Source organism: Oreochromis niloticus, linkage group LG10 (genome assembly GCF_001858045.2).
Source record: "Oreochromis niloticus isolate F11D_XX linkage group LG10, O_niloticus_UMD_NMBU, whole genome shotgun sequence".
NCBI classification, from domain to species: Eukaryota; Metazoa; Chordata; class Actinopteri; order Cichliformes; family Cichlidae; genus Oreochromis; species Oreochromis niloticus.
In genome coordinates this window covers 17,222,592-17,250,372 of record NC_031975.2, presented here as the reverse complement: position 1 = coordinate 17,250,372, position 27,781 = coordinate 17,222,592, and the positions used below count along the sequence as shown (strand labels likewise).

The 27,781-nt window shown below is 39.0% G+C and overlaps 2 protein-coding genes across 3 annotated transcripts; one reads left to right on the top strand and one right to left on the bottom strand.

Moving 5' to 3' along the window:
- Window positions 1–1,976: 1,976 nt before the first annotated feature.
- Window positions 1,977–22,531, top strand: LOC102077964 (calpain-1 catalytic subunit). Of its 2 annotated transcripts, none has more exons than XM_019364050.2 (22): window positions 1,977–2,091; window positions 11,960–12,208; window positions 12,345–12,432; window positions 12,515–12,630; window positions 12,729–12,862; window positions 12,957–13,146; window positions 13,240–13,302; window positions 13,466–13,551; window positions 15,027–15,098; window positions 15,223–15,380; window positions 15,525–15,682; window positions 15,978–15,989; window positions 16,689–16,891; window positions 19,268–19,313; window positions 19,412–19,486; window positions 19,610–19,667; window positions 19,767–19,825; window positions 19,957–20,025; window positions 20,187–20,265; window positions 20,377–20,490; window positions 20,582–20,634; window positions 20,962–22,531. In XM_019364050.2, the coding sequence occupies exons 2-22, from the start codon at window positions 11,990–11,992 to the stop codon at window positions 20,986–20,988; spliced, it is 2,079 nt and encodes a 692-aa protein (XP_019219595.1). In that variant the 5' UTR covers window positions 1,977–2,091; window positions 11,960–11,989; the 3' UTR covers window positions 20,989–22,531. The 2 variants fall into 2 exon arrangements, with proteins under 2 accessions (XP_019219595.1, XP_019219594.1); XM_019364049.2 differs by lacking the exon at window positions 1,977–2,091 and adding an exon at window positions 11,325–11,879.
- Window positions 21,996–25,747, bottom strand: nsrp1 (nuclear speckle splicing regulatory protein 1). Its single transcript, XM_003457531.4, has 7 exons — window positions 25,598–25,747; window positions 24,652–24,742; window positions 24,397–24,453; window positions 24,163–24,291; window positions 23,795–24,002; window positions 23,563–23,665; window positions 21,996–23,461 (listed from the first exon to the last, which is right to left on the bottom strand). Exons 1-7 carry the CDS (start codon window positions 25,615–25,617, stop codon window positions 22,645–22,647), a joined length of 1,425 nt encoding a protein of 474 aa, XP_003457579.1. The 5' UTR covers window positions 25,618–25,747; the 3' UTR covers window positions 21,996–22,644.
- Window positions 25,748–27,781: the final 2,034 nt, after the last annotated feature.

Below are 27,781 nucleotides of genomic sequence, written 5' to 3'. Positions count from 1 at the left end.
GCGACCAAAAGATAAGAAAGAATGTGGTCGTAAGGGCCAATTTCTATACTCAGTGTAGATTACTGTATCTATAATTCATAATGGCATAGCGAATGGAAAAAATACTCCCTAACCCCATACATAATGATCAAACTGGCTTTATACATAAACGTCAAACCCAGGATAATACAAGACGCACTCTACACATAATGAACTATATACAAAAACATACAGAGCAGGCTGTGATCCTAAGTCTCGACGCCAAAAAGGCATTTGAACATGAGCTCTAGAATAGAAACCAACTCCAGATTAATCAAAAAGGTTTTATTGAATGGGACAAAATGATTTCTCGATTCATATGACAAGGGAAATGACCCAGATTATAATACAAAACATTACAACTGCCCAAAGAGAACAGTGGCTGGGGCCTGCTATGTTTAAAAAACACTATGTTTGGGATTGGGGTGGTGCTGCACTAGTTCGATCCATCGTATGTAGCAGCATTAAAGAAAATTGAATACAAAACATGACCAGTATGCATATACAGACAAGGATTTCATTATCAAAATAGGAAATCCATGGGTAAAAGCCACACTAGGTTTTTGGAAAATGGTGATAAAAGAAAATAAGCTGGAGAAGGATATAAAAAATATTGAAATGGTGTGTATATGATTTGTAATTTACGCTAAATCAAATAGACTCTAGCTTTAAAAATTGATAGAAAAAGGAATCACATCAATATGTGGCATTGTAAAAGAAGAGGAAATTATGAGTTTTCAAACTTTCAAGCAAACATTTCTTTTAGAAAATAAAGACTATTGTAGATATCGTAAGTTAACGAATTTTTATACACAAAACATTAAAATTAGGTATACCAAGTAAGTACTGGGTTTGATCCCCTTTTTTCCACTGAACTGCTTTAATTCTTTTTTAGCCATTCCTCAAAGATCTTGGTCTGTTTTCATATGATAGTGTCACACAGTTGCACATCCATGATGCAAATCTACGGTTCCACCACTTCCGCGGTTCCGGTGTCCGGTGCTCCATGGGATTGAGTTCTGGTGACTGTGGAGGCCGTTAAGTGCAGTGAACCCACTGTCATGTTTGGGAAACCAGTTTCAGATGAGCTTTGTCACACAATCTGTTATCTTGCTGGAATTAGTCATCGGGTACACTGTGGTGATAAAGGGATGGACATAGTCAGCAGCAATACTTATGTGGGCATTTTCAGCCAAAGACTAGCACCTCACTCAATACTTTATCTTTTGTGGACCATGTTGTCCAAAGAGATGGTTGTGTGGGGAAAATCCAAAGAGCCGCCTGGCACCAAAAACCACATCAGGCACCACAAACCACATAAGTTACAAGTAAATACAGAACATTTATTTTACTGTATAGACATTAGTCATAACTATTTTCTTGGAGAATCACCGTAGACCAAATAGTCAAACATTTGTGATCAGTCCCTTCTATCATTTATTCATACAAACATGACTGCAACATAGATGTACACTATGTGACACTTGGACTGTCTGTGTCTCATAGCATACCACTTGTTTTCAAATAATTTCATTAAAAAGGCAACAACAACATAAACACGATTCAGATGGATGTACTACAAAGCAAGTTAAAACATATCCAGCTCTTTTTGCATTAACTGACTTACTAAAAACTCTGTACGAGGTAATTGTTAGAAATAAATTTTTTGATAAAGTATCTTTTTAACATTTATTCCAATATATGCTCATAATAGAATTGATACACTCCTTGTTAGATATAAAAATTGCCCCACAGTGTGAAGGGTTAACTCAGAGGTGGGAGCGCTGAGTGTCGAAGGTAAATTGCTAAACACTTACACAACACAGTTTCAGATAGGGAGAGGCTTCCCTGGCATTTTGTGATTGTATAACACATTGTTCCAATAATCCAAGAAATAGAAACTTTAATGTGTTGGTTAAAGCTGACATCAGCGTGGGAATAGTACATGTCTGGTAACAACTGTAGAGTAGGGAGGAGTTTTCTCACACAGGACAAGATCCCTGATTGGAAGCCAAATACCGTTGCCATGCAAAAGGACCACAAGGAGAACAAATCACAGAGTGCCAGTGTTGGGTAAGTTACTTTAAATTAGTAACTTAGTTACATTACTAGGTACTTCTATCAAAGGTAACTCAGTTACTTCAAGTTACTCGTTACTTTCAAAGTAACTAGTTACTCAGGAAAGTAACTTCGGTTTTACTCAGAATTCTCTTGTTAATGTGTTGCTTCCGTAACTGGATACCCAGCCAGATTGCCAGTCTTCTAGCTTGCTTACTTGCCACAAGTGCAGTGTGCCACCTACCAATAGAAAGGAAAAAATAATGTGCACATTTCCACAAGAGAAATCCCACGCCGTGGTGCTTCCGATTGTACTCAGAACTCGGAAATTCTGCCTTCCGAATAGGAAGATGTAGGTAACACCAGACTGCAGATGAGCTGCATACAGGGCTGGACTGGGACAAAAAATCGGCCCGTGCAATTTTGACTAGAGACCGGCCCACCATTACAGGAAAAATCATAAAGCCTTTGAATGAAAACGAACACTCTTGTGACAGTGATGTACACTGTTCTGATGGTATATATGTATCAATCTATCAATCGTTTGTTGTAAGATTTAGATAATTATTTTTTAAAAGCTAGATATTTTAAATGAGAATAAGAAGGAAAAATACTTTGTGCCCCCCTTTCCCTGTTAATGCCCTACCTGGACCCCTGGCAAAACATTGCTAGACTCGCCCCTGCACAGTTACCAGCTGTCAGCTACTTAGAAAAGGATCCTGGTGTTATTTGTCTCTCAGAAACAGTTCATAACTTCCCTTCAACTCATTCATGTCACCTAGAAGGTAAACCTATTTCTCCATCACCTGTTCAGCTCTGATGATTTAGTAAGGACATCTCCTGGTTTCATCTTCATGTTTCCCTTTCATCACATATCCAAACCGACATCATGACCAGCAGCTTTTACGGCCGTGGCTCCAGCAAACATCGGCTGTTATTAGAAATTATTATTAAATAAATTCTAACAACAGCTGATCAAGCTTAAACGTGCTGCTGTTGTTTAACGTGACCGCCGCTGGTGCAAAGTGGGCGATAAACAAACAAGAGAGAAAAGCCGATCAGCTGATCATTGATCAGTTTCATGATTGAAATAACAACAGGGGAGGGAGGGGAGACAATGAGAGAAGAAGAGGCAGCTGTGCAGCAAAGACACAGAATAAATCCAGCTTTGTGTCTTTTTCATTGTAGCTGAAGTCAGGTGTTCTGGGAATTTCTCCTAGGAATTTCTCCTACCCCGTAAACCATCCTACCCGTTGTAACTAATTACTGATTACTTACCCAAAAATTAATCCCATTACTTTACTGATTATCCATCATATAAAATGTAATTAAATGAAAAAGTCTCTTTTAAAACTTGTTTTATTAGTTTTCATCTTTTAACTTTATGCATCAAGCAAACATTAAATTATATGCAACATTCTCTGACTGGAAGAAATTTGTTTAACATTTAAACCTATTTTCTGCACATTCCAACATATAAAATAAAATTATATATATAAATAAATAAAATCAAAGACTCAGCAGTCCTGTTGCTCTGTTTTCACCTGTATAGCAGGAGTGGGGCAGGCAGAGGTTTGCCCTGGTGCAGGTGTGTCGCAGCAGTCGGTGGAAGAATCCATGAGTTTGTCTGTGAATTTCACATTCCAGTGGCAACGTATTTGCTGCTTGCTCGGAGGTTTAGGTGTTTTTTCGCTGTAAAAAGACGTTTTCTTCTTTTTTTACAGCTTTTTCTTCTTTTTATAGCATCCGCAGTGAACTGTGGATGCTAATGTTTTTGTCACTTTTTATGGAATCAAACTCAAAGTAAGGTCAGTACTTCCACGCTTTAAACGCTGCACGGTCATACTCTCTACTGCACTCGTTATATTATCCATTTTTGATTTGCACACAGCTGTTGCCACCAACGTTGCACTCGCTTACGTCATTCTCATGAGACACTCTCGCAAAAAAATCACGGTTTTAGTAACACAGTAATGCAGTGTGCTTACGGGAAAGTAACAGTAATCTAATTACCTTTTTTTGCAATAGTAATCCCTTACTTTACTCGTTACCTGAAAAAAGCAATCAGATTACAGTAACAAGTTACTTGTAATGCGTTACTGCCCATCTCTGATTATGACAAATAGGGATGGGAATCGGGAAGTCTGCTTGTCTGTCAATCCCACTCATCAGTTAGTGTGTCAGAGGTGGAAAATAGCGGTGCAGTCAATATTCTTCTTAGTAATTGTAACTCTCAAAGCGGGGTATTGAGAATCTATAAGAGAGTCAGCAAGGAATTAAATCAATAAGTAATATTTATAATGGAATGAGAATCAAAAATCAAAAACATTATTATCAGTTCCAATCCCTGATGACAACACTCATCAACTTTCTTAAACTGGTCTCTAGCCCAGGCTTTCTGTTTCCGGATCTATGCAATCTCAAATGAAAGGTGTTTGATACCTCATTTCCCTCTTCTTCTGCACAAAACAGATCAATGGAGTGTTGTCTACTCCAATCAGAGACCTTACTATGTGACCAGCTCATGCAAATCTCCAGTGAATAAACATATTGTATTTATAAAACAGATCTAGATAGCACTGGTATGTACTATGAATAAAAGAGTTAAAAGGGTTACTGAAAAAATTTTTCATTCATTGTTAAAGTGGTGCTTATGTGTGTTTTAACTCTTACCTGGTTCAGGGCAGGTTATGTGCTCAACAAATTGTATGTTACCATAGGGATCTAGTCAGGAGAAAAGAACCACTTTCATGACACACCCGAAAGTCTGATTTTAGACCAAACATACCTCAGTAACCCATTAATCTCCCTTTGCAGTACACCCCTCAGTTCAATGACAGAGGTAGGTGGCAAAGGTGAGGCACAGCAGACAGCTCAAGGCCTGTGCCCCCCAGCTTTGTGGAGTTATTCATGATCTGTTCATGATGAATCTGAGTCTGCAGAGGGTCCCAGTGCTGTGGAAAACATCACGCCTCATTCCTGTACCAACAGCTCCACATCCTGGAGACCCCCAGGATTACAAGCCTGTTGCACTGACTTCTCACATCATGAAGATGCTGGAAAGACTCATCCTTGACCAGCTCTGACCTGTTGTCAGGCCACATCAGGATCCCCTACAGTTCACTGCAGGTGGATGCATATCTTGTGTCCTGGATTATTGATTACCTCACAGGAGGACCACAATATGTGCATCTTCAACACTATGTGTCTGACAAGATGATCAGCAATATAGGGACACCACAGGAGACTGTCCTCTCTCCTTTCCTCTTCACCCTCTGCACCACAGACTTCAGCCACTCCACAGAGACCTGCCATCTTCAGAAGTTTTGTGAAGTACCTCGTCTTTGACTCCCACCACCCTCTGGAACACAAACTTGGAGTAATCATCACCCTACACCACCGGGAAGAAAATGTTTCCTATAAGCCTGAAGAGAAAAAGAGGGAACACACAAACATTGAAAGGAAGCTCTTAAAAACCCCAATTAGGTTATCTGTGCAAAGATGCACAGAAAAGAAGATCAGACACCAACTAGGGAGGATCAGAAAGACAAACGCAACAACGTTGTCATCCCCTATGTAGCTGGTGTATCAGAAAAACTCAGGAGAGTCTTCTCCAAGCACGACATCCCAGTTTACTCCAGACCCAGGTACACACTCAGACAAAAACTTGTTCATTCCAAAGACAAAACTCAAAACACAAACTTAACAATGTAGTGTATGCTGTACAGTGTAGTGAGGAATGCCCAGACCTCTACATTGGAGAGATCAAACAGCCACTTCATAAACGCATGGCACAACATAGAAGAGCCACCTCCACAGGACAAGACTCAGCAGTCCACCTGCATCTAAAGGACAAAGGACACTCTTTTTGAGGATGCCAATGTTCACATTTTGGACAAAGAAAACAGATGGTTTGAAAGAGGAGTGAAAGAAGCCATCTATGTCCACTGTGGACGACTGTCTTTGAACAGAGGCAGTGGTTTACGACACCAACTCAACTGTCTGCCATATATGATCCAGTTTTGAGATCCCTTCCCTGACACCTTAACACCCATTTACATCCTGGGCCATTTCACATCAAGAAATCAAATGATAGGGTGGGGCTAGGTTCAAAATGAGTTCACCCAAAACCTGGCTTATTGTGACCTACTCCCACAGGGCTTAAATCTGGGACTCTCCACCATTTGATCTTAGAACTGAAGAAATTTCTTGGATGAGAGGTGAAACATCTTCAAGCAACTTAAAGAAGTCCAGACACTTTTCTTCCCAAGCTCCTTAGACTACGATGACCTAGATGACTGAGAACCTTCACAGATATAAGTTTTCTGATGATTCTGCAGTGATTGGAGGCATCAGTGAGGGTAATGAGATGGAGTATCAGGCTGTGTGGGACTACTTTGTCATGTGGTGTGAGCAGTCATCTGCAGCTCAACATGACAAAGACCAAAGAATTCACTGTAGATTTTAGGTGGACCAGGAAACCTGTGACCCCTGTTCAATCGAGAGGGTCAAAGTGGACGACGTGGAGGACTACAAATACATGTAGTCCTCTCATTTCAGTTTTAGTTTTTTAAAATGCACTGGGTTTGTTTTTTCTGTAAGCACATGTTTTCTGAATATGTTTCCCTCTGGAAACAGCATGACAAATTAGGTAAATGAGAAGTAGATAAAGAAGAATTGCAATGCTTTTGATATAAAGGCAAACTTTTCTGTTAGAATTTTCTGGAGAGTTCTGGTGTGGTCCTGGGGATAGAAGGACCATGCATAAATCTGATATTTGTGTGTAACTGTATGCTGTGCAGAAGAACAAAACATTATTTAACATCAGATCCTGAGTTGTTCATTTGGTAATCAAGATTTTGATCAGCTCTGAACATGCAGGGCTAGGACTTACAGCATGTAGAGAAGGACTGCTTAAGTATTATTCCAGCCTGTAAATCTGAGATCTGTGTTAAAACTGATCTGACTTTTCTCCAGTGACGTGCGGTCAGGAGAGGCAGGGCAGGCTCTCCTGACCACACTGGGAACCTCTGCAGACCCGCCTCTGTTTTCATGGAGAAAATAAAACAGGAGGGTTTTTCAGCTCTGACTCTGTCTATTCTCAAGTTTCTTACTCACACACTGTGCTGCCACAAGGAAAATATTTACACTGTAAAAAGTAGACCTAGAAAAACACATCCATTAATTACAGGTGAACTATTTCTTTATAATTTGTCAGGACAGATGAGTTTCTTTTTCTTTCCTTTTTTTATTCTCACTGACATTTCTGGTGTGAATATCTCATAAACAACAGGAGGCAGGTTCAGCATAATCAAAGTCCAGACTTCACATTCAAACATCATGCCAGTGTTACAAGTTACGGCACCAACAGCAGCAAAAGATTAACAATAGTTTGTTTGTGAGCTATAGGGTTCATATACAGGATCTGCATTTCTACATACAGACATTACACTGTATCACTGTACATAACTATCACAACCACAACACTCTCTCTCTCACCTCTAATTCCAAGTAAATGAACATTCCTACAAGCAACTATCTCACCCACTTAACAAAATGAGACGATTTTCTTTTTTTCTCAGTCGACATTTTCAGGAAACATGATCAAATTTGCATATTAGGTCCTGAAACAACTCTTGGCCCAACACACACAGCTTCAGATTTTCACTGACATGTTAAAACAGTATGACCTTCAGGCAACAACGAAGGGAAAGAAATATGTCAGGCATCCTTTGTACGTTAACATGTTAAAATGGTAAAATGTGCATGACAGCTCTACGACAAGAGTTAACTTGTTTCAAACTCTAAAATACAGCCCCATATTTAAGTGAAGTACAAGAAAAACAAATCCATCAATCACTCTATGAAGGCACTGCTGAGAATAGACATACTGACATGTTATTATGTGTATTGATCTCTGTGGTTAAATGATTGAAACACTGGAAACAGATCTGCTCACTGTAACTCAGCCAACTGTTTTGTATCCGTCTCCTCCTCCTGTAGATGCTCTTTCACATTCAGTTCAGTTTGTTCCTGTTGTGTCAAAATATCAGTTTTAAAGAGTTACAGAAATAAATGGGTTTGGCTCTAAGCATGCAGTGTGAGGATTCAGTAAACAGCTACAGGACAGATTGGATGTTTTTGGTGTCATGCCCACAGGTTTGAGCTGCTGTTAGTTTTAGTTAGGTTTTTTGTGTGTTCCACCCCGTTTTTGTGGGCTGATCAGCCACTATTTAAGTTTCCCCTCTGTCTCATTTAGTTAGGTCAGTTTTTTTAAGTTACCAGTGTTGTTTGTTGTCAACTTTGAGTAGAGTTCTGTTATTTTGACCTCTTTTATGGACCCAAGATTTAGATTTTTCTCTACAATTTGATTAAATTTGTTTTTCAGTTAAATAAAAAAAATCTTTTCTGGACTTTAACCTATGCCTGAGTTTTCTTCACTGCTCAGTCCATCACACTGCTAAATCTGCTTTTCTGTCCAGTGTGATTTCTACCAACAGTCACAAGCCCCAAGTTCTTTTCAATATTTTTAATTCTGTGAGTAACCGCTGTGCCACTGTTCCTATGGGGGCTTCCTTTGAACTTTAAAAACTTTTTGAATAACTTCAATGAAAAAGTCTCAGCTTTAAGGTCTCCACATTCACAGGCAGTGTTAGACCTAGATGTGCCTTCTAAGTGCTCTGCTGTTTTTCTGCAGTTTGAGCCTGTGACTTTTCCTGCGTTAAAGGAAGTAATCGATCACTTAAGACCTAATTCCCCCCAGGATATTCTTCCTTCTCAACTTTTCAAGGAAGCTCTTCACATTATTGGGCCTAGTATTTTACTTTTATTAAATGCTTCCTTGTCATCAGGTCATGTACCAGCTGTCAGGTTTATATTGTTGATTGCCATTTATGCTTAGAAATATTTACTCCTATATGCTTAGAGTTTATAGTCGATGTCATATTGATAGGGGTCTGATACTTAGTTGTCTGCGAAGACTTTGTGTGCATTCCAGCGTGTTCTGGCATACACACTCAGACCCTAGGGTCATGGGAAGAGGTTGTATCTTTTCTTGCTGATAGATGGTATAGCAAACACATATATATTTGTTTTAGTCTAAGTGCCTGTTGTTTAGATGAACTGCGGGACTTCCAGACCAGCAGGTTTAGGGAAGTTGTTTATGAGGTCACATCTTGACATCACATCTAAAACATTTTTTGAAAGATTGCTGAGTGCCGTGTACCACATAAAATCGGTTCGCGATCAGTAAGCACAACGAGAATTCATACATAAGATGTGCTGTCAACTTTTGAGAGAATGAAAGGATTTTAGGCTGTGCAGCCCCTGTGGGCTGCATGGCATTAGCGTGGTTAGCTCATTAGCGCGGTTAACTCGTTAACATGTTGACGCCGTCAGTCTTACCTCTGTCCCATTGCAGCCTCTGCTTAACTGTCTAGATGATGTTAAAGACTCACTAACAGGATTGTCTCACCCTTAACGAAAATAAGACAAAGTTATTGTTTTTGAAAGTTAATAATTTAACCGATACCCTCGGTCCTCAACAGGACCACTCTCAGCATCGACCAAGTGTGTTTGCTTTTGGAACTGTGTCTTCATTCCACCTACTTCACATACAAGGGTCAGTTCCACAGGCAGAAACATGGGTGTGCCATGGGCTCCCCAGTTTCACCCATCGTGGCCAATTTGTACATGGAAGAAGTGGAAAAGAGGGCTTTGCTATCCTACCCTGGAACACCACCAAGCCATTGGTTCAGATATGTGGATGACACCTGGGTGAAAATCAAATCTCAGGATGGACCACAATTCACGGATCACATTAACTTGGTGGACCGATACATCAAATTCACCAGGGAGGATATGAAAAGTGGCAGGTTAGCCTTCTTAGACTGTGAGATTTCCATCAGTAATGGGGGACATCTAAAAGCTGACGTGTATCGTAAACCTACGCATACGGATCAGTATCTAAGGTTTGACTCTCATCATCCACTGGAGCACAAACTGGGTGTCATTAGGACGCTACAACACAGAGCGAACACCATCCCCACTGACACAGCGGCCAGGGAGGCAGAAGAACAGCACATCAAGAAGCCCCTGAGTAAATGTGGTTATCCCAGCTGGACTTTTGTCAAAGCTGGGAAGGCGTCTAAAGAAAGCTCCAGCCAGTAGCGGTTTTTGATACGGGCGACATGGGCGGTTGCCCGGGACAGCATCTTGGTGGGGGGCGGCATCACAGGCATCGGCAAAAAAAATGCTCGTACTCATGCTGCCCCGACATCATGCCAACACATAGTAGGAATGGCATAGGCACCGATCGGTTTTCTATCGCCCATTTGCTGGGAGTAAGGGCGCCCTTGGTTTGCGAGGGAGGAGAGGGTAGGGCGGCGGGGGATTCTCTGGCTGGCTGGACCAGCGTCTAATAACCAACTCGCAAAATAAAAACAAGCCAACAAACACAAAAACACCAGACAATATGATACAGACTTATAATTTGCACCCATGTTTTTTCGAAATTCTATACGCGAAAAGTGAGTGCGAGAGCCCTCGGTGCGCCTGCTCGCTGCTGAAGTCAAAGTAAACTTTATTGTCATCTCCGCTATATACAGTACAGTATATAGGAAGACGAGACGACGAGGCTCCAGTTACAGCAGAGCAAGTAAACAAACAATATATATAAGAAGAGTAAGAAAATAAATATACACGTTTGGACTAGGGGTAAAGGGCTCAATAACAATTTATAATTTACTATTTGATGATTTAAAGTCTCACACACAACCCGGCTGCTTCCAGATAGAGCACATTTCATTCATAATGTTGTAAATCCAAGACCATTATGTATTCATGATTTGAATCCTGGTTTGTGTGAAATCCCAGAAATAAACCCCAGACAAAGTGAATCTGTGAACTAAGGTGTAGGTCTATTAGGTTATTTTGTGGTGATCCTCGAGTTCAGGGATTGGTGTTCATACTGGAGTGCAAAATTAAAACCAATGGAAGATGGACAAGAAAAGTTCAAAGCCATCAGGTGCTCAGTTTAGAAAAAAGAGAAAAGAGGAGGAGAAATGAGCAAAAGATACAGCAAAAGATACAGCAGATGTGTCATTGGATCATGGCAGGTCATCCTGAAACAATCAGAATACTTTATTAATCCCTAAGGAAATTATGTAGGTTACAGTTGCTCCAGAGAAGTGGTAAAAATAGTAACAGTAACAGACTAAACTCCAAACAATACATTATGTTACAGATTTTAATATTAATTAGTCATTGTCAATTGTTCACTTGTCCTGTTCTCATTGAAGATGATGACAGTTCTTCTAAAAGACGTGGAAAACTTCATTCTGATCACAAAAACAAAGCAAACAAACAAACTGTATTTATTTATTCAGTTATATTTTGCTGAAAATGAAAACACTACATTATTTGATGCCACAGTGTGCATGATAAGAATGTATAAACATTTTTTTTAAATACAAATATAAGCACAGCAACTTCATTCCTGGTTGTTGACCATGTGTGAACATGTCCAAACCCATGATGGATTTCAGCAGACGGAGCAATATGCAAATTACAATGCTCAAATCAGGTGTCATGGTTTTGCATCTGTTTTTCCCAGAGAAAATCTATTTTGTTGTCTAACCCATTCCTCTCAGCCACACCCTATAATAACCGTTCTACATTTTTGGGGGGTGGGATTTCAAACTTGTATAAGAAAGTGTGAATATAAGATGCTGCACATATCACATTTGGCAATTCCAAGGTGCTTGTCTTGCAAGGAAGAATCAGTTGCTTGCCACCGTGCACAGGTAATAATCTCTGTTCTTTCAAGAAAAACTTTTAAATGAGAGTTTTGTGTCTCTGAATTTATTTTTTTTCCTTGTACCAGAATCTGTCTGAAGACTTCTTCATCATCATCATGGCTAAATCTGAAACTTGTCTCATCAACTTGCGTTACCAGGATGGCAGCGAGGGAAGCCCCTCCAACCCTGCCAAGTTCAGAAATCAAGACTTTGCCCAGATAAAAGCTGACTGCCTCCGCAAAGGAGAACTGTTTGTGGACAATGCGTTCCCACCTAACAGTAATTCTTTGGGTGACGTGCCTGGTTTGAGTGAAGTGAAATGGCTTCGACCTGCAGTAACATCATTTTAATTATATTTATTCTTCTTTCACTTCTACATTTAATGGGTTAAATGCATTTCTGTACAGTAGGAAAACAGATTCTTTTTTCAATGCTTGTCAACATCAGATTTATTTCCACTGTCTTTTCAAGGATTTACTGAGAGAACAAGGAAACAATGATAAGCCTGCTTACTGTACAGATGGTATGTCACGATTTGACTTTGCACAAGGCTCATTGGGTAAGCAAATATTTGCTATATGACAACAATGACAATTTTTTTCCAAATCTTGGGAGAACTATTAGTTTCCTTCTTTTATCAGGTAACTGCTGGTTTTTGTCTGCAATGTCTGCACTGACCTTCCAAAAAAACCTGATGGAACAAGTTGTGCCAATGGACCAGTCCTTTGAGGATTATGCAGGAATATTTCACTTCAGGGTAACAAAAGATTAATAAATGTGTCTAAAGAATACTTTTACAAAACACAAACACAACACACTGTGGTTATTAATCCTTAGCTGTTTTCTCTGTTTCAGTTCTGGAGGTTTGGAAAGTGGGTAGATGTTGTCATTGATGATTATCTGCCAACGATCAACAAACAGTTTCTGTCTGTGTCCTCAAAATGTCAAAATGAGTTCTGGGCTCCTCTGCTGGAGAAGGCATATGCCAAGTACAGAACCACCTCTCACACTTTCATATAAATCAGTTAGAAGATCACAGAAAATATTTACAAATATTTCTCCTTTTCTTTGTGTCTCCTTCAGAGTTTGCGGTTCATACGCAGACATGCATGGTGGGTCATCATCGGATGCCTTCAAAGATTTCACTGGAGGTTTGTACCACTGTCACGATTTCAAGAAACCCAATGCACCGAGCCATGATGAGCTTTGGCTGACACTAAGCAGAGCCACTGAGTGCAAATCATTGATTTGCTCTATGACTGGGGAAGAGGCAGTAAGAACTATTTTTTCAGAGAAACAATAAAACAATAATTTTCTCAAAAATAAAACCATCAATAACTTAATTTATTTTACATGTCTTTTTCAGGATAAATTGGCCAACACTGGACTGGCAGATGGGCATGGCTATTCTGTCACAGGCATCACTGAGGTAAATTCTCGAGCTGGCAAAGTGAATTCCATCTTGGAAAACTGATTATGTTAAGAGCATAATTCCAGCAAAATTATGACAGTATCAATTAACCAATACTTGGTGATATTATATATAGAAGAATTCAGGTTAATTTTTTTCACTTTTTTTATTTAATCTGAAGGTGAAGTTAAACGACTCCAAAGTAAGACTGGTGCGAGTCATGAATCCATGGGGCGCAGGGGAGTGGAACGGAAAATGGAGCGACAAGTTTGTGATTTTATCAAAGATCCACTTTATGACAATGAGACATTTTTTCTTATTTTAGTTGTGTATAAAAACATATTCCAGTTATACTTTCATGATAATTTTGCAGGTATAAAAGGACAACTTAGACAATTTAACAAAAAATCATTGTAACTCCATTAAATGCATTTATATAGTTCAATCAAAAGTTGTTTCATGGGCAGAGACAGGTTTATTTTCATAAATTAAACTGTTGAAAACCCACAAAACACAGTTAAGAAGCTCTCAGTGCAAGAGGAAAACACAATTCTTAGGCTACCAAAGACAAATAGAAAACAGAACGAAACCAAATGCTCTGCAACTTATAAAATGCCCATACATCCACAGAGCACAGTAGTGATGGATGATCACAGGATTCTTTCTAATGTAAAGAATAACATCTTTAGAAAAGCTAGCCAAATGAGAAAATGGCAAACACTTTCCAAGGCATAGCTAGGGTTACCAACTTTTTAACTATCCAATAAGCGTCACTATGGCGTGCAAGAAGCACAATGACCAGGCAGCTGGGCATAGTGTAAATATGCACTTCTGTTCATATCCTTACAATAAAAATGCACTAAAATGTTGGTATTCATTTTAATCAATACCTCATCTAAAACAACAGAGAAAATACAGTAAATTACTATAAATATACTGTAACACGCCCCAAGTAAGAGGGCAGCCAACAGATTATGTCTGATTCTGAAAAAAAAATTGATAAATGATGAGATGGACGACAGGTAGTGTGTTTTCCTCTATCGCTTCTGCCAGATCTGAAAACGAGCAGTAGCGTCACATTGAACCATCTCACTAGGGCGGAAGTGCCCCCTTGTGGCGCAACTAGGGATCACACCACATGTTGGGTCTCCAACAAAATCACAAAATTAAGGCCCTTCTTTAACAAAACTACACCTAAAGACTTATACAATATACAAAAATTAAATCACATAATGTGACCACATATTACAGTGTGTCACAATACCATGGGCTGTTCCTTTGAAAAATAAGCAAAGAGGAAAACCATAAGCCACGTCTACCACAATAACATGATTTTATGAAAGAGAAAACAACAAAACAAAAAACAGAGGGCTTCATCTAAGTGCAAATCATATATCAGATGCGAAAAACAAATACCAGATTAGACTAAAAAAACATGTGGAACAGTATTCTGTGTTCAGAATATTCAAAATGTACTGAAATGAGAGAAAGAAATAATAAAAGGATTTGAAAAAAACTCATATCCGGAAGCACCAAGTTACATTTCATTTAGTCAGGTGAAAACTGAATTTAGAAAGATCCACAATCGAAATGCAACGAAGATACTTGTAATACAGACCTGTCAAAACATGCCTAAGCCTACCTAGCTATAATATATGTGCCATATATATTTTATTATTAAAAAACAAGTCTGCTTTGCTGCTTGGAAGTCTGTCATGAGCTTATTTGTTTCATGTTTTCAGGTCAGATATGTGGGACAAAGTAGAGCCAGAAGTTCGAAAAATGTGTTTCGACCGTGACGATGGGGAGTTCTGGTAAATGAGTTTAATTAAAAGTCCCACATGGAGAACTTTGGTAAAATTTATGTCTTTTGGGTTGACATGTCACTTTTTTTATCCACCTTTTTTTAAATCTCTCTCTGCTAATCATTTCTTTTAGGATGGAGTTTGAAGACTTCTGTTCCCATTTTCGGGAGGTAACCATCTGCTCTGAGACCCCTAACTTTCTTGATGGTGACTTTAAATGTCAGTGGAAATGCATGATTTATGACGGCAGCTGGGTAGCAGGGATCTCTGCAGGTGGCAAGTGGGATGAACGTGAGCCCAGTTTTTTTTTTTAACCATAACTATCACTACAACAACAATGTGTTTTTATGTTCCTTTTATCTGTGCAAACAGAAAACCCACCATAAATTTCTAAACATGTAACTAACAGGATTAATGTTTCCTCGTTCTTTGTAGCCACCTTTGCAACAAACCCTCAGTATCGCATCCAGGTGAGCGTTATTGACAAGGAGGAGCCAGAAGACAAAAATGTCTTGGTCTCCCTGATGCAGAAACCTCTTCAGGAGCATCGCAGACAGATGAAAATCGAAGAGGTTGTAGTTCTCATCTATAAGGTATTTATTTAAAATGTTCTCTCTGAGATATAAATAACTGTTAAATGCTACAATTGAATAATGAAGGCTATGAAACAAATTTATTAAAGCACTTTTTTAAACAACCAGCTCTATGACATTACTACTAAAGAACCACAACTTACATAACAGTAGAGCTAAGTTAGTAATATTAAAAAAAACCTTTTAGAAGCATTTGCCTTCACATTCATTATTGAATGTTACTATGGAAACAAGTCTTTCTGCCAGCAGAACTGTTGAATGATTGAAATTCTTGTTCCCATTTTACAATCAACAGGTACCACCAGGGGTAAGTACAAACAATGATAAATATATGAAACTTTTCCTGAAAGTATAGTCAGCATTGTCTAAGGAGCTTGGAAAGAAAAGCATCTGGACTTCTTTAAGTTGCTTGAAGACGTTTTACCTCTCATCCGAGAAGCTTCTTCAGTTCTAAGGGTCAAATGGTGGAGAGTCCCATATTTAAACCCCGTGGGAGTATCCCCCCAAAGAGGGACAAAAGGACCCCCTGATGATTCTTTACCTAATCACACGAGCAAAGGTGTGAAAACGGGTGTGGGTCACAATCAGCCAGGGTTTCAGGTGAGCTCATTGTGAAACCTGGCCCCACCCTATCATGTGATTTCCTGAGGTCAGATGGCCCAGGGTGTGAGTGGGCGTTAAGGTGTCTGGGAAGGGATCTCAAAACTGGATTATAGATGGCAGACAGTTGGTGTGGTAAACCACCACCTCTGTTGAAAGATGGTCACTCACAGTGGACGTAAATGGCTTCTTTCACTCCTCTTTCTCAAGCTCTCGGATGAGAGGTGAAACGTCTTCAAGCAACTTAAAGAAGTCCAGACGCTTTTCTTTCCAAGCTCCTTAGACTACGATGACCTGGATGACTGAGAACCTTCACAGATTTAGTCAGCATTGATTTAACTTGAACAACATACACTGAAACTTGGGAAACAATTTCATCATATACATTCCTTCATATTTCTCCCAGACCCCACAAGGACGCCTGGGATCTGAGTTCTTTAACACCAATAGTACTGTAAAGCGACCAACCCGTTATCAAGGTTTCATAGAGGTGATTCAACTCCACAGTCTGGAACCTGGAGAGTATGTGATCGTCCCGTTCACGTATGAACCCAACATCACTGCAGACTTTGTTCTTACTGTCTACACCAAAGCTGATGCCAAGATCAGGTAAAGGCTTTCTCTGACCTTTCACATATTTTGTAAGGCTCACTGAAGACCTTTATTCCAAAAGAAAGTCGCTTATTTTAATATGATGGATCCTTGGCTGAAAGCTGAAAGCTTGATCAAATATGATCTTTAAACATCAGTCTATTTCCAAAAGTGATAAAAAGTTGTGCAGCAGGTCATAATTAACTGCCATTCCTTTATTAATCAACAAATAAAGCTGTAGTCTTAATTCATTAAAGGTCAAGAGACGATGCTGCATTGTGTCTTTCTCAGCTAATAGTGCCATCTTCACTTAAGGCAGAGGTTCCCAAAGTGTGGGGCTCGCCCCCTAGGGGGGCGCAGAGCCATTGCAGGGGGGGGGGGTATGAAAAGAAAAAAAGAATGCTTGGACATTGCTAGCATAATGGACAGGTTTTTGATGGGGCTCCCACACAAACGCAAAGCAGGCGATGAAGCATTGCCAAATACAGGGAGTGCAGAATTATTAGGCAAATGAGTATTTTGTCCACATCATCCTCTTCATGCATGTTGTCTTACTCCAAGCTGTATAGGCTCGAAAGCCTACTACCAATTAAGCATATTAGGTGATGTGCATCTCTGTAATGAGAAGGGGTGTGGTCTAATGACATCAACACCCTATATCAGGTGTGCATAATTATTAGGCAACTTCCTTTCCTTTGGCAAAATGGGTCAAAAGAAGGACTTGACAGGCTCAGAAAAGTCAAAAATAGTGAGATATCTTGCAGAGGGATGCAGCAGTCAAATTGCAAAGCTTCTGAAGCGTGATCTTCGAACAATCAAGCGTTTCATTCAAAATAGTCAACAGGGTCGCAAGAAGCGTGTGGAAAAACCAAGGCGCAAAATAACTGCCCATGAACTGAGAAAAGTCAAGCGTGCAGCTGCCAAGATGCCATTTGCCACCAGTTTGGCCATATTTCAGAGCTGCAACATCACTGGAGTGCCCAAAAGCACAAGGTGTGCAATACTCAGAGACATGGCCAAGGTAAGAAAGGCTGAAAGACGACCACCACTGAACAAGACACACAAGCTAAAACGTCAAGACTGGGCCAAGAAATATCTCAAGACTGATTTTTCTAAGGTTTTATGGACTGATGAAATGAGAGTGAGTCTTGATGGGCCAGATGGATGGGCCCGTGGCTGGACTGTTAAAGGGCAGAGAGCTCCAGTCCGACTCAGACGCCAGCAAGGTGGAGGTGGAGTACTGGTTTGGGCTGGTATCATCAAAGATGAGCTTGTGGGGCCTTTTCGGGTTGAGGATGGAGTCAAGCTCAACTCCCAGTCCTACTGCCAGTTTCTGGAAGACACCTTCTTCAAGCAGTGGTACAGGAAGAAGTCTGCATCCTTCAAGAAAAACATGATTTTCATGCAGGACAATGCTCCATCACACGCGTCCAAGTACTCCACAGTGTGGCTGGCAAGAAAGGGTATAAAAGAAGAAAAACTAATGACATGGCCTCCTTGTTCACCTGATCTGAACCCCATTGAGAACCTGTGGTCCATCATCAAATGTGAGATTTACAAGGAGGGAAAACAGTACACCTCTCTGAACAGTGTCTGGGAGGCTGTGGTTGCTGCTGCACGCAATGTTGATGGTGAACAGATCAAAACACTGACAGAATCCATGGATGGCAGGCTTTTGAGTGTCCTTGCAAAGAAAGGTGGCTATATTGGTCGCTGATTTGTTTTTTTGTTTTTGTATGTCAGAAATGTATATTTGTGAATGTGGAGATGTTATATTGGTTTCACTGGTAAAAATAAATAATTGAAATGGGTATATATTTGTTTTTTGTTAAGTTGCCTAATTCTGCACAGTAATAGTCACCTGCACACACAGATATCCCCCTAAAATAGCTAAAACTAAAAACAAACTAAAAACTACTTCCAAAAACACTCAGCTTTGATATTAATGAGTTTTTTGGGTTCATTGAGAACATGGTTGTTGTTCAATAATAAAATTATTCCTCAAAAATACAACTTGCCTAATAATTCTGCACTCCCTGTATGTTTCCAAACCAGCTTCTATCAAGCCAAAGACTAGAAAATATGGTGAAGCATATCTTTGTGTAGGTGTTTAGGTGGTGGTGGTGGGGCAAACATTTTTCTTGTAAAACAAAGGGGGGCCTAGCAAAACAGTTTGGGAACCACTGACTTAAGGAGAATGGTTTGGTTTCACCTTCAGTGGGCTTCAGTAATCCTGCTAAGACTCTTTATGGCTATCATGATCCTGAAACGTCACATCCTGTTTTCTTGAGATCTTGAAATAGCTTGATGACAAATGTTAATTGTAAAGCTTTTTCAGCCTCTGTAAAAAAGAATTTAATCAAAGCCATTTTAAACCACCTCTTCTGCTTCTAGGCCCTGTCAAGGAGGGGAAGATGAAAAAGATGACCATCTTTCTGAGGTTTGAAAAATCTGTGTTGTATAATTTTCCTCCAAGTGTTATAGCCTCTATTTCACACTGCTGCTAATAAGAAAGAGATCAATTTTGCTCTCTTGTAGATCCGAGACAAAGACAATGAGAAAGCTACTGATGAGGATCCAAACTATGCCTTATTTAAAGTCTATGCTGATCAGGTGTCAATATTTTTCTCTTTCTTCAAATTTTTACGTTTTCTCCCAGATTATCCATCTGCTTGTCCTTTTCATCTATCCTGATATGCACTGATACATTTTAGTTGTTTCTCTGCCTCTTGGTAGAATGATGAGCTGCTTGCTGTACAACTCCAGAAGCTCCTGAATGACAGATTCCCTCATGGTAAGATGAACATGTGTGCTATGAAAAGGTTCCAAATCATCATTCATATCTTGTTGTTGTTTGTTTGCTTTTATAGTGAAAATTAATGTTTTTCAACAGGGAGTGGCCACAGGGGCTTTAGTCTGGATGCCTGCAGGAGTATGATTGCCTTGGTGGATGTATCCTAAATTATACAGTTATTTTCCTTTGGCTTTTATGTGATGCCACACCCAAAATGATCAAACTGACAACTGGCCACATTTCTATTAGGAGTAAGAACTTTTTTGTAAGATATCCTTAACCTGCACAGCTCGATCAAAGGATGACGATGACCTTTACTGAATTCTCAATTCTCTGGAAGAAGATTCAAGAATACAAAGTAATGCAGCAAATATAGTCTCCAAGATTTATACATAATTTAATTATTTCTTCAACTTTTAGAGTTTTTCCCCCCCCAAAAAATTTGCAGTTTAAAATTTTAAAAATGAGATATGTTCAAAACACTGTTTGCTTCTAAATGTAAGTTCATCCTGCTTGTAGAATCTCTTTCATCGCTCTGATGTGAATGAAAATGGATCCCTGTCTGATGATGAGCTCCAGAATGCGATTAAAGCTGCAGGTAACACCAATTATTGTCACATTTGAACACATTTAAGTGTAGTAACACATTTGGAGCTTGCTTCATGTTATAACTGGAGAACTCCTCGCTGTCTCCTCGTGTCTTTATCAGGAATGGATGTGAATGATGCCAGTGTGGGGCTGATGATGTCTCGATATTCAGGCTTCTCCACCACCTCTTTGGAGGAGTTCATCACTCTCATGTTGCGCCTGGATAAGATGTCAGGTAAGCGACCACAAATCGAAGAATAAATCCACATCTTTTATCTATTTAAAAATGTACTTAGACGTGTGTTGCATGGGGCTTTTCTCCACAGACATTTTCAAGGGCAAATCATCTGATGGTGTGATCCACCTGAACTGGGATGAGGCGAGTATATTTAATACCACTTAATACTCTTTAATGGTGCACTTTAATAAAAGTGTCACTATTAATTAACCTTTGCTATTGTGTGTAATTATAATATTAGGATAAGTAAGAATTGCCTTTTACTATTATAGGTGTGTTAAGTGTAAGTGTGTTAAGAAAATTACTCTTTCAGTCGTTTATTCATGCATAATCATCCATGTTACTATAGTTTTATAGAGTAAATACAGAACACATGAGAGAACTGTAATACAGAACCATTAGAGTGCAGAAATTAGCCATAAACAAAATAAATCGTACGTCTAAAAGTTGCCTTTTCTTTCATTTCAGTGGTCTCTCATCTCCATGTATAACTAGACCAGACCAAATCAGGAGAACTGAGAAGATTCCTGCAATCATACTTGCTTTTACGTCTTAATGCACCAGCTTTTACAGGGGTGGCCAGGCTGAGATTATTTTTTTTCCTTTTGCTTTTTCTTTCTTTCAAACCAAACCACTGTAGGCCAAAAATGTGATCTTTTTTGTCCATTTCCTTTCATAATTTTCATAATACAAAACGTTATCATTATTCAAGTTACCAGCAATGGCTAGCAAAAGTTCCATTTATAAACTATTAGGGTGCCATGGTCAGATAGGTATACCTGCTAATTAGTGCTTAGTAACTTTATAACATACTAGAACTAGGTTTTAGAGCCAGCTTAAGGGGTGCAGTTTGGGGGGGGGGGGTTCAGGGGGGATTACTTGGGGAATCCCCAAAGTATTTAGACCAAAAAATGTAAACCATTTTCTTTATTTTTCCTTTTTTGTTTAATATTGTTGTGACACAAATGAGCAAACTGATTATTTGACAGTTAACTTTCCTTCATTCTATTACTAAGAGGATGGATGAAGTTAGGATCAGACAGTTAGTGATCTAACTTCCTCAACAGTGATCAATACCTGTGTTTGAGCCAATTATACATTAAAAAAAAATGCCCATGTTAAGTAAAACATATTGTGAAATAGGCATAAGAGTGACTCAGCAGCATTAATGGTGAAAGCAAATAAATATGTTCAACTGTTCAATTCTCTATATCTCCAACTTTCCTTTGCAATGATTATATAGCAATAAAAATTGATACCCTCTGAATTCTCTTTTGTACTTATTTCAGTATGGAATTAAGACTGACCAGGAGGAGCAGTAGAAACTGTGAATCAGACCTTATTTTATTAGTCCATCACTGAATACACCAGAAAAATAAAAAGTGAATGAACACATCACCAGTTCAGAAGTCAAATCTGCAGTTTAGCAGCTGAGATAAAACAATTTACACTCATTCATTTAGGACAGGATACAAGAGGCTCTCTAGAAAAAACCCCTCATATTTTACAGCTCAACATTTTTATTTTTACAAAGATAAAACACAAATCTGCATTTCTTTGCCAGGGACTGTGAAATATTTGCACACTTTCAGTCTGTTCATTGTATGGTGGTTACAGGAAAAGGTTGGTAATGTTCTATAATCATATTAATGTTCCATGAAAAGGCTATAACCAACAATATACTTACCCTACTAACAAGTACTGTCATCTTACTCAGTTTGAGCTTTACAGTTGTTCAGAAACATTATGAAGTCCATTATGAAATCCACACTGCTGCAGTGGGAGGATGTTCTTTAAAATGAACACAAACATTGCAGTTTATCTCATCCTGTTCTAGTTTTAAAGCCCCACTAGTCCACCATGTACGCATTAATCCACAGTGAAAAATAGTCCTTAAAAATACATTTTCCCAATTTACTCCAGTTTGAGGATTTTCCCCCTAAACATTTAAATAAGGCTCTTACATACAGCTTCATGTTAAGATGTTAAAATGTTTATTTTTCAGTAGGAACCACCCTACAGGTTCAGTTAGCACTAAGTGTTTAAAGAAGAAAAAAAATCATCTGCTTTTTTAAGGGATGTCTTTTAAACAAAATATAAAATATTCTCAAAACACAGAGTGCAGTTTGGAGACGTTTTCTGTGTGTGCTCTCAGTCCTCCTCTTTCTCGATATAGCTTTTAGATGCCGAGCGGGCCATCTGCCTGGCCATGTACCTCTCTCTTGCCGAACTCACAGTCTGATCTGTGCTGCGCTTTGCAAACTTGTTTGTCTTCTCCTCTGCTTCCTCTTTCTCCTCGCCTTGATTTTTCTGCTCATCTTTGTTCTCTATTGTGCATTCAACTTCTTCCTTCCTTTCAAGTTCCTTTTCTTCCTTGTTCACGCCCTTCTCCTTCTCTGGTTCCTTCCGTAGTGCCTGCTCTTCCTCCAGATTTCTGTCTTTCCTCTTGTCTTCATCCGGTTTCCTTCTCTTTTCCCTCTCCCCATTCTTATCCCGTTCTCTTTCTCTGGAGCTCCTCTCCCTCTTTCCATGCCTGTCGTCCCTTTCGGTATCACCCCTGCCTCCTCTACCTCTGTCGTCTTCTCTACCTCGGTCTCTGTCTCTCCTTCTATCCCTGTCACTTCTTCTTTCTCCATGCCTGTCATCTCTTTCCCTTCCCCTGTTTCTGTCTCTTTCTCGCTCTCTATCTCTATTCCTTGCTCTGTCTTGGTCTCTGTGGCTCTTTTTATGTCTGTCTCGCTCCTTTTCTTTTTCCCTCTCCTTTTCGTCACCGCTCCCTGATGAAGGTGACCTCTGCCTGTACTGGCGTTTTGAGTGTGCAGAGCCACTCCCAGGTTTGCTAAACCCAGATTTCTGCTCATGCGCCTCCTCAATGTCACTGCTTGAACTTGGGATATTTTCATTGGATGGAGGTGAGGAAGCAGGTGAAGTCTTTTCTGTGTCTTTTGAACCCTTTGAAGTTTGAGGTCTGTAAAAGAAACAGTGATATAATAAAGACTCCGAAAAAAAAAAAAAAAAAAAACATGTACATGTTCATCAGTGAGCAAGTAATGAGAAGCTATGACTGACTTGTTCGCAGAGCGATCTGGTATTGCCTCCTCTCCTACAGTCTGATTCAACAGGTGCCGATAAAAGCCACTCAGGTCTTTTTGTTTCTTCACATCCAAAGCAGCTAAGTAAACACAAATTTCAACAAATCAGACATACTTTGTATTTAAAATATCCAAAATGCTCAAAGATTACAAAAAGTTGCATCAGTCATTCACAGACATTAATAACAACTGCTAAGTATCACTCTAACCTTCCATCTCTGCCTCTCTCCTCTCTCTCTCCTCCTCCTCCTTCTGTTCCTGCAGTTTTTGCCTATAGGCGGATGTAACATAAGCCTCTTTATCCGCAAACTTCTCTCCCTCTGCTTCTCTTTCCTTCTGAATCTTCCTCTCCTCCCTTCGTTCTTGCTCTTTCTTGCGGTCCTCTACTGCTTTCATTAACTGGTGGATATATTTTGGCTGTAACAAAGAGAGACAGACAAATTTTCATCTCATATATTACACCAAATGGACATCAGAAAACAACTTGAACTGAACAGCAGCACTGAGGTTTTGTTACTACTCCAGCTGCTCAGTTTTCAAGCACAGCTTTATAACCGTTCCGCATAAATGAATTTACCTTTTTGTCTGTGCCACCCAGAATTTTTTTGTTGGTCTCAAGTCTCTCTTTTTGAATGTCATCGTACACAGCATCGTAGTCATATACAGTACTGTCCTGTTCCAGGGCCTTCTGCATCTCCAGACGCGTCTTCAGAAAGAAGGAAAGTGGAAGACAGAAAGATGAAGGCATCAAATCACTGTTTGTTTGGGGTTTTTTTTAAATTAGATTGAATCTTTTAATTTTTCTTCTTACTTGTTTCATCATCTTCTTTTTTATAGCTTCTCTCTGCAGGCTTTCCCCAACTGAGGTCTGAGGGGAAAAAACATGCAAAAATAAATTCAGTATATTTAGAAAGAAGCCTGCTAACAAGCAAGCTAGTTAGTGGATAAACTTCTTTATTATTTATTTTCAGTTTCTTAATAGACAAAATACTTGAATCAAATTCATTTTACTAAGTGACAAAGTACAAATTGTAATGTCTTGCTTATAACAAATCTGTTTACCCACCTCTTCATCGGAGTCATCATCAAATACAGAGGGTTTTGGTAAGGTAGTGGTCTTTGATAATCCCTTTTTTTGTGGCAAAATGAGCCCATACCTGAGGATAATCACGAAACAGAGGTTCTTAAATTAGGATTAAGATCAGGATTCAACTTGTCATTATACATGTATAAATACAGGGTAACAAAATACCGTTTGCATCGAATCAGAAGGGCAAGAGCAGTAAGTGCAAAAGTGCGATTATACACAGTAAAGGGTAGTATAAAAGGTGGGAATCGTTATGAACAGATTCTGACAAATAAGTTAAGTATACAGATGTTTATATTGCTATACAGAGAGTAAATATGCAGATGTACTACGGACAAACGCACAGATGTACACATGTGTACAGTTATACAAATGATCTGTGTAGCATACAGATTAAACGGCACATTTGACAAGCTTTCACTGGTTATCATAATGATAATGTATCTTCAATGGGGACAACAGCAAAGGCTTTAAACTGACTGTGACACCAAGCAAGCATAACATGCCATATTATTTGGTTTTTTTACGGATCAAATAGACCAAACTGTATTTTGAATGACTAGCATTTGCTGTAAACTCTTCTCAACTACAACCATCTGTTCGGGTTAAAATAAAATAAAAAATAATAAGCTGACAGAGGAGTGGTAACCATGAAAAACACAAAACGGGTTTTTTGATAACCAACGTTAAGAAGCTGCTGTTTAATAAGTTATGAGAGAGACTAGCATAACGTTAGCATTTCGCTAGCTGGGTCGCTAGAGAAGCTGCAAGGAGAGCCTACGTTTTTATACAAAACCCCGAGCTGGAACGACACGGCTGTTATAGTGAAATAAGCTCTTTTAGCACGACTCTAAGCTTTACCGTAATAACCTGAAACAATATAATAACATGTTGTTATAATCGTGCTAGCATGTCTGCAACTCACTGTTTCGTAGGGACCGCCATCTTGCTCCGCTGGCTGTGGACTCGCACAGCAGATTCGACACAATTTTAAAAGGCTCGTACAAACACAAGCTTCAGCTCAGCAGGCAGTAAATAAGGTCACCACATGAGGGAGCCATATCCATGTTTTTGGGAGTGTTATTCGCTGCTGTTATGGGGTTGACCCTCTTCTACGAATCTACGAACTTCTAACGCAGAGGTAACATTAGATAAACAAACTCCGACTTACCTGGACAGGTAATAAATAATTCGGTAATACTGAAGTTCATATAAGCTATTATTACAACTCGTGTACATAGAACATATGTCAAATGTTTAAACTGAAAAAATGAATCACTATAAGGAAAAAAAAAAAGTCACCTTGAATTTGGCTGTAGCCACAGGGACTGGGCCATGTTTATATAGCATCCAAGTTTCAAGTTCAACTTTCAGATTTTCAAGTTGTTCATTTGTCATATAAAAGTACCAATGGCACATTACTACCAGCAATTAAATTCTTAGGCTCAGAGCCCCCTCAATATTGCACATAGAAAGGTAAAATTGCATACAAGAAACACTTAGATAACAATAAGATGAACTATATAAATAAAGAAAATATATATTTATTTAAAATAAGAAAAGAATAAATCAGTACACTTTACTATAAATATTGGAGGAGCTGTAGTGGAGAGGTAGTGGTATATACATGTACAGTGACTGTGCAAAATAAACCCATCTTGGGAACTGAGGAGATCTTTTGGGAGATGAATTTTGTCCCACTCTTGCGTGACATAGGATCTGGTTTTTTATTCATGGTAAATGGACTGATTCTTAGCTTGACTCACAGCGCTTTTATACAACATGCCACATTCATCCAAGCTCTGCCCAGCTTTACTACTTTGAAATTCTGCCTCCGTAAGATGCTCTTTTTATATTCAGTTATGTTACTGACATGTTGCAAATAAAACAAGTTAGCCTACTAAGTCTGCTGCTGCCGTTATATACATAAAAGTGCTACATGAAGTACATGAGCAGCAAAATGGAGTTTGCAAGTGTAAGTAACCACTTGTATTCTATACTGCATATAATATTGCTAGATTCATACTGCCGCATTAGTATTTACTCAGCATTTTACTGAGGCTGAGTTTATTATGGCTACTTCTGCTGGTTTGGCACTGTCACATGTGTAAGTATAGCTGCCATGTGAGAACCACAAAGTGACAAGCTCAAAAATGTTTTCAACTTTGCAACTATATTTTGCAACTATTCTGAAGCAATTGTTGCCAAGCTGACTGATAAAGTCTGAGAATTTCTGAGAACAGCTGACCCTCAAGGCCTAGTTTATTACTAAAATTCATCATAAGCAAGTTTGAAATGCTTGTTTTTTCAATGATTTCAAATGGCACTACAAATTGTGATCTGAAAAATAACTTGTACGCTAATTAAAGCTTAGTAGCAAATGTAATATGTGCCTCTGAGATGTGGCACTGTAATAGTAAATCACATGATATTGGTATTTGAGTATAGTATTTGTGTTTTATCTACCACTGCTAAATTTTCACTTGCCATGACCGTCACTAAAACATGAATGGCTGACTTTTCTACAAAAAGTCAGTCATTACAATGCATTACAATTGTAAAATTTAAGTATAATTATTACAATATCTTAATTGTAATTTGTGAAAATATTTACAAACTAGTAAGCCCCTTACCATACATGATTTCACCCCAAATTCAGCACCCTGAAGCTGTTTGCAAAGCGGACGGAAGGACGCCGAGGACTAGTGAGTGTCTTATCCAGGATGAAACAACAAACATCCATGAGTACATCAGGAAGATGGCCAGAACTGATCATGTGCTTAGTTAATACTTTAGGCAGCAGAAAAATATATTTTTTAAAAACCTAATTTACTGTAGCAGAACTGGGCTTTAATATTTTCTGTAATGGTACAGCTCCTTCGCCTCCCTAGAGTTGATTCATTAAAGGTTCCTAACCTCCAAAGTGGAAACAAATTCTACAATAAATCACCAGAATGACAAAAAACCAAAGTGTACTGAAATTTGTGACCAAACATCAACAAAGTGCAATACCATGAAAGTAGTCATTTATTATTGAAAACAATGGGAGGCTCATAGGAATGCCTCACATTGCTCAAAGTGCTCCTTAAATAGATGATTTTTTAACTGT

Coding starts and splice junctions, on each gene's coding strand:
- nsrp1 (XM_003457531.4), bottom strand. CDS start 25,617: ATGGCGGTCCCTACGAAACA. Junction 24,003..24,162: donor TGGGTGGCACAGACAAAAAG/GTAAATTCATTT, acceptor TCTTTGTTACAG/CCAAAATATATCCACCAGTT. Junction 23,462..23,562: donor CCAGATCGCTCTGCGAACAA/GTCAGTCATAGC, acceptor TTTCTTTTACAG/ACCTCAAACTTCAAAGGGTT.
- LOC102077964 (XM_019364049.2), top strand. CDS start 11,586: ATGTGTGAACATGTCCAAACCCATGATGGATTTCAGCAGACGGAGCAA. Junction 19,314..19,411: donor AAGATGACCATCTTTCTGAG/GTTTGAAAAATC, acceptor GCTCTCTTGTAG/ATCCGAGACAAAGACAATGA. Junction 20,491..20,581: donor GCGCCTGGATAAGATGTCAG/GTAAGCGACCAC, acceptor TTTTCTCCACAG/ACATTTTCAAGGGCAAATCA.